This window comes from Dipodomys ordii, unplaced genomic scaffold (assembly GCF_000151885.1).
Source record: "Dipodomys ordii isolate 6190 unplaced genomic scaffold, Dord_2.0 Scaffold11, whole genome shotgun sequence".
NCBI lineage: Eukaryota > Metazoa > Chordata > Mammalia > Rodentia > Heteromyidae > Dipodomys > Dipodomys ordii.
Window position 1 is genome coordinate 17118631 of NW_012267227.1, and position 6797 is coordinate 17125427.

At 48.0% G+C, this 6797-nt stretch overlaps 1 protein-coding gene across 1 annotated transcript in view; it reads right to left on the minus strand.

Moving 5' to 3' along the window:
- Positions 1-2124: 2124 nt before the first annotated feature.
- Positions 2125-6797, minus strand: part of Chp1 (calcineurin-like EF-hand protein 1) — a 26518-nt gene continuing 21845 nt past the window's right edge. The window contains exons 5-7 of the mRNA XM_013010198.1: positions 6154-6215; positions 3865-3987; positions 2125-3719 (exon numbers count right to left, since the gene is read on the minus strand). Of these exons, the coding sequence (XP_012865652.1) occupies positions 3666-3719; positions 3865-3987; positions 6154-6215 (239 nt within the window). The 3' untranslated portion in view covers positions 2125-3665. The remainder of the gene's footprint in view (positions 3720-3864; positions 3988-6153; positions 6216-6797) is intronic.

Genomic DNA, 6797 nt, shown 5'->3' on the forward strand with positions numbered 1-6797 from the left:
CCCGCCGGGCTCCGCCCCCGGCCGGCTCCTTCTCACCCAGCCTCGCCGTCCCGCCAACAGCTCGCTGGCCCTTCCACAGCACCGTCGGCTCACCTCGCACAGTCCAGCAGGCCGGCCAAGCCTCGCGGCGCCCAGCGCGCACGCCCCGGGACCGGAGCCCCGCGGGCCCCAGGACGAGTCACTCCGCCATCTTCGCTCCTTCTCAGCTCCACCAACCCAGCGGTGGGCGGTTCCCACTGGGCCCGCCCCGCGCAGCCGAGCCCTGATTGGCCCCGGTCTTCCCTGCGCAGGCGCTCCGATGCCGTCGCGGGTTGGCTGGAATGCCCGTCAATCAACTCCCACCGGTTCAGGCTCTTCCCGGTTGGCTTGGGGGCTTGGGTGGCCGTAACTGGGACAGATTGAATTGTAGTTCGATTAGGGATGCGGAGTTATTTCCGCGTGGACGTCGTGTCTCCTCGGTGGTGTGGCCAGGCCGCTTCTATTAAGCCAGCATGAAGCTGAATTATAGTAATACTTTCACTGCTGGCCCCAGGTAGTTTTCATCTTGTTACAGGAAAAAATTGAGATTTTTCCTCTGTAACTTGAAATGCTTGAGACCTGGTGTCGCTTATGCTGCTGAGGCTGGCCTCAAACTCTTGACTCTGGCCTGGGCCTCCCGAGTGCTGAGTGCTGGCATTACAGGTTTACCCCACCACAAGCAGGTCCAATTTCCTGTTTTGTTTTTTAAGTAATTAATATCCCACTATACGTCTATCACATTTTATCCATTCATTTGTCGTTTTGCCTTCTACCTTGAATAAAAATGTAATACCGCTGGGCACCTGTGGCTCACGCCACTCAGGAGGCTGAGAACTGAGGATCCTGGTCCAAAGCCAACGTGGGCAAGAAAGGCTGTGCGACTCTCATCTCCGATGAACTACTCAGAAAAAACCCTAAGTGGTGCTGTAGCTAAAGTGGTAAAGTACTGTCCTTGAGCACAAAGAGGTTTAGGGACAGTGCCCAAGTTTAAGCCTCAAGACAGGCAAAAAAAAAGAAAAAAAAGTGGTACAGGCCTCACCTTGAGCTAAGAGCCGAGGGACAGCACCCAGGCCTAAAACCAACCAACCAACTGATTCAACAGGGACCACCTGACCATCTGTTAACATTACGCCCACCTTTGGTCTCAGCTCCACCCATACCTGAGCTCCTCCTTGCCCCCAAATTCCCACCCTATAGCTGGCCACGCCCTCTGTGCCCAGACCTACCTGAGCACCCACTGACCTGACTTCCTGACCTCAGACCTTCCTGCTACCTGGATAGGGACCGATAACATGTGCTCCCTCTTTGGGGAAATATGGCTCCTCTAATAACCTTTTAATAATCTGTCTCCTGTGCCTGCCTGCCTCTGCATGGTCGCTTGGGATGGATGTGAAGGATCCCTTCCACCATCAAAAAGCAGACCATCTGCATCATGCAAGAATTTTTTTTTTTTTTTGGTTGTCTGGGCCTGGGCACTGTCTCTCAGCTCTTTAGCTCAAGGTGGGGGCTCCACCACTTGAGCCACAGCTCCACTTCCAATTTTCTACTGGTTAACTAGACATGAGTCTCATGGACACTCCTGCCCCGGCTGGCTTTGAACCACGATCCTCAGATCTCAGTCTCCTGAGTAGCTAGTATTACAAGCATGAACCACTGACGCCTGGCTTGGATTTTTTGTTGTTGTTCCAGCTTTTCTGGCCAGCACAAGGAGACACCTTTGGTGATTTCAAACTTGAAAGTCACTTCAAGTAAAATTCTTGCAAAACACACAGAATCAACCAGCTTATTTTGTTTTAACCACAAGTATTTATTGATGGGTCAAAGAATACAATAAGGCACAACTGTGGATTGAAACACTGCACTACAGCCAAAGGGTACAAAAGCCATAATTTGGGGGAACTTTAAATATGCAAATAAGAGTCTCTGAAGCACCTTGCTAAAAAATCAACCAGACAATTCCCTTTTATACAATTGTGATGTAACATCACTGGATCACAGAGTCAGACTGCTACTCCATTAACAATTCCTCATTCATTTCTACTTGAACCTTCCAGCCTGGCCATTCATCTATTCTCCACCATTCCCTTTGCAGTGGATATTTTTTTCCCTAAAGCAACTGCTTTCCCAAAGAATTGTTTTTCAAAGCAAGGACACAAGCAGGCAAGCAAGAAAGCAGTAAATCAGAGAATATTAGCCAAGGACAGATATATGAATAAATACTCATACATACGGGGCAGCAATCAGCTGATCCAATTAAGTCTAAACTAAGTTAACTCTGGCAGTAAAAGAACAGTTGCTCTGGCTCCCTCAAACACCTCGAATGCCACCTTAGGTTGTGCCACCAGTGCCAGATCTCTTGTTTCTGAGGGATTTGCAGTGGTCCACTCTAGGAGCAAGGAAACGAATGTAACCAGGCAGCTAATGACTGAGTACATCCAATGCTTTGGACGTGTAGTAGAAGCTGACTATGGCTTCCAGCACTGGAATTTGCCCATGTGTAAAATTCGTAAAGACTTTGTGTGCAAACCTTCAAGACACAACCGTTCAATTGTTTTGGACTGGGATAAGTTAGGCACTTCTGTAGCACTAGCCTTTCTGCTTGGGCCTATGAAATGGAAATGAATTCAGGGCATGCAACACTGAGGAATAACCCACTCTGCAGAGTAGCTTCCCAGGGCATCCATGTTTAAAAAAAAAGGCCACAAGACGGTTCCCGAGCATACTGTCAAGAGCAGCCATGGTAGTGGTGACAATGTCCCAAAGCTAAGCAAACTCGCAGGCAGGACAATTTTCTGAACAGTCAACACTGCCCTCGCAAGAGGAGGGATGCAGGTATATGAAGTTGAGAATCAGAAGCCAGCAGTACACTGACCAGGAACGTCACCTAGGACACAGCTCTGCTCTTCCCGACAAGGCCGCCTTTCAAGGACGTCTCCACTTGGAAGCCTTTTGATGACACAACAGGGCAGGGGACTAAGAAAGGCTCACATTCTTCCAAGAGATTTGGTGACTGAAAGCTCCTGGAAAGGCAACGTCCAGAGATCCATTAACCATTCAATGAAGGTAGATTAAAAACTGCCAGACCACCGAACCATCCTGCCAAGTCAGAAAGAGATCGAACAGGCATAGCTTGGGTGCCAAGTAGTACCGAGGGATTTGAGGCTCAGTAAAAAGCAGGGGAAAGCTGAAAGACTATTGGGTGGTAGGTGCCAAGTAGGGCACAAAGAACACATACAAGGACGCAGGGCACGGTGGAGCTTCACTGGAGGGGAGGCAGCGTGGCTAGTCTACATCCAGTGAGAGCTTTGCTGGCTGGTTCTTGGTGCGAGTCCCTCTCACACTGTCTCACAATGCTTGGAGGGGGAGTGTCAGCAGCAGAGAGAGGAAGGTGGTATTTCTAAGTGGAGAACGGTGCATGGATATTGAACAGAAATAGACTGGGTGGGGTGGGGGTACCATTCTGTAATGCCCTGTTTATAGACCAAAGGCAGGCTTGTGTGGACAGCACAGATTTGGGGTTGTCATGCAACAGCAGTAGTTCTCTGGGAGAAGGGGGCTGGTGGGTGGATGTGGGGCTGGCGGGCAGGAGATGCCTATGTTCCAGTTCTTAAATACTAGAAAGCAAGAACAGCTTGGTCTCTTGTCCTTCAGTGAAGAAATCGGATGCTCATTTTCTGTTCCACATCCACCTTCTCCAAAACCTGTTAAAAAAAAACAAAAAAGACACAAAGAAAAAAACATATTGAGCTATGAAGTGCAAAACGATTCTCAGCACCAGCCCCCCATCCACTGCCGGCCCTCCTCTGCAGTAGAATTGAACTTGAAATCAAGAGGCGACTGACTGACCTTAACAAATTCTGTGAAAGATATGGCACTGTCTCCATCCTGATCGGCCTCCTGGATGGTCCTGTCTGCGATGCTGCCCAGCTGCTCATCTGAGATATTCACTCCAACCATCATGCGTAGCACCTACAAGACCAAGAATCTGCAATTACAGGGGTCCTGGAGAGGGACCACCCGACTCCTCCTCGCCTGTGATTCTCTGAAGTTTGCGGGCTCCAACTCTCCTCTGCTATCTAGGCCATTCTGCACATGCCTACGTGAGCAGAACACAGGCAAGGTCAAATGCCTCTAAGGGAGAGTCCTTTGCATTTTGCGAATCCTCCATTCTTCCTAGAATGTCTGGTGCTCGGCAGCCATCCTGAAGCCATAACATGTGTTATGGATGCAAGAACAAGAACACAGCAGAAGATCCTGGCAATTCCACAGGTATTGTATCAGACTAAGTGCCCTATCCCTAAATGTCTTATTACAGGGGGGGCAAACTATTAATGGAAGTTAGTTTAATAGAGCTCCCTGGAATCCCAGCGAAATGCAGTCCTCTGTGAAGAGGTACATTATTAAGCCAGTACTCCTTGGATATGGCCCACAAAACATAAACATCCTTGGGGTTGGAAAGGTGGCGGTGGCTCAATGGTACAGTGCTTGTGGAAGAACACTGCCTAGCATGAACATGGCTCCGAGTCCAACCCCCAGCAACACTTACATGTATACAAAATCGTTTCCTTGAACAAAATGAGCAACTTTCATAATGTAACTCTGAGAAGTGGGAAAAGACGGACTCTGGCAGATGAAATCCAAAAATGACTTCTACTGCAGTAACCATCCAGTGCTGAAAGATGGTGGGAGTCGTACACTGTAAGCCCAGATGTGCCACCAAAGATCGTTTAGGCCAAGCCATTACCATCTTCCTTAAGTGTAAATGGCCAGGAAGATGAATCCATCTTCAAACTGCAGTTTCTTTACATCTCAATCAAATTTGTTGTTATGGGACTTGAACTCAGGGCCTAACCACTGTCCCTGAGTATCTTCGAGCCACAGCCCACTTCTGATTTCCTGTTGGTTAACTAGAGAAGAATCTCTGGGGGACTTTCCTGCCTAGGCTAGCTTCAAATGGAGATGCTTTGATCGCAGCTTCCTGACTAGTTAAGATCATAGGTGAGAGCCCCTGGCCCTGGCTAATCCAATTATTCTGAATTGTAGACTGCTGCTTAGCATGCGGAGGATAGGAAAATAATTTTATAAGCCAGGTGGATCATGTTTATAATCTAGTTAATCGGGACTGGGAAGGTGGCTCAGTGGTAGAGTGCTTGCTTGCCTCGCATGCATGAGGCCCTGGGTTCAGTTCCTCAGCACCACACAAACAGAAAAAGCTGGAAGTGGTACTGTAGCTCAAGTGATAGAGTGCTAGCCTTGATCTGAAAAGCTGAGGGACAGTGTGCAGGCCCAGAGTTCAGGCCCCATGACTGACAAAAAAGAAAAAAATAAAGGAAAAAAAAAAAAAGAAAAACCTAGTTACTCAGCAGGCTAAGAGCTGGATTGCAGTTCAAAGCCAGCCTATACAAAGAAGTCCTCAAGGCTCTATCCCCAGCACAAAGCTGGGCTGGTTGCATGGTTCAAGTGGTATAGCGTTACTGGAAAAAGCAAACAAGGTGAGAAAACATTGTAAGCAGCAGAGCCAGTGACAAAATGCCAATCACTCCTCATAGGAGGCAGGGCAATGTTCACAGGATGGACAAAGGACCAGCATGGTCAACACGGCTCACACTGGCACAACAGCACTGCTTTGACTCACATCAAGTCTAATCTGCAAGTTGGCATGTAACTGGTGGTGACATCCATCTGTGAAGACTCTCGGAACCATTTCCAGGTCATCTGCTCAGTCTTTGATCTCTGGCAGGACTCTGCACAAAGCAGGTGTGAAGTCAGCGCTGACTAAAGGAAGGAGCAATTCTGCCACAAGGATCAGCAGTCAGCTGGGCACTGGTGGCTCACACCTTTAATCCTAACTACTCAGGGCTGAGATCTGAGGATCATGGTTCAAAGCTAGCCCAGGCAAAAAAGTCTATGGGACTCTTAGCTCCAATAAATTACTCAAAAAAAGTCAGAAGTGGTTCTATGGCTCAAGTGGTAGAGTGCTAGCCTTGAGCACAAAGAAGCTTGGGGACAGTACCCAGGCCCTGAGTTCAAGCCCCAGGACTGGCCAAAAAATAAACTTGAAAAAAAAAAAAAGAGAAGAAAAAGATCAGCAGTCAGCATCCAAAACACAAATTGTGCCAGAACTTTCCCACATACCTGTAACAGCTCATCACGAGAGATCTTGTCATCTTTATCCAAATCATATAGTCGAAAAGCAACTGGAAGGGAAATGCAGATGTTAAAGGAAACTATTGTGCCCCTTCTCCAGGAGCTCCATATAAAGGACAATAGACCGAAGGGCAGCACTAGACTTGCTGACTTGATCATCATTACTTATAGGGCTTTTAATTATGAATAAAAAGCCCCATGGACTTTATTGTCAGGCTGGCTTCAAACTGCAATCTTCCAATCTCAGCTTCCCAGGTAGCTGAGATGTGAGCCATCTGCAGTTTGAATTCAGGCATTCCTGCTCTGTGAGGCTGTTATTATACACTTAGGCCATACTTCTAGCCCCACTTTCCCTCCCCACCTAAATCCTTAAAATTCCTAAAAGCCAGGCTAGAGACATGACTCAAGGGAGTGGATCCAAGCAAGCAAGCTGGGAAAGTTCAGGGCCAGGTTTCAAACCATATAGTACTGGTTAGAAGAAAAAAAATACCATTAAGAATATTAATTATGGGCTGGGAAGATGGCTCAGTGGTTAAAGCGCTTGCCTTGCATGCCTGAGGCCCTGGGTTCGATTCCTCAGCACCACATAAGCAAAAAGAAAAAAGCCGGAAGTGGCGCTGTGGCTCAAGTGG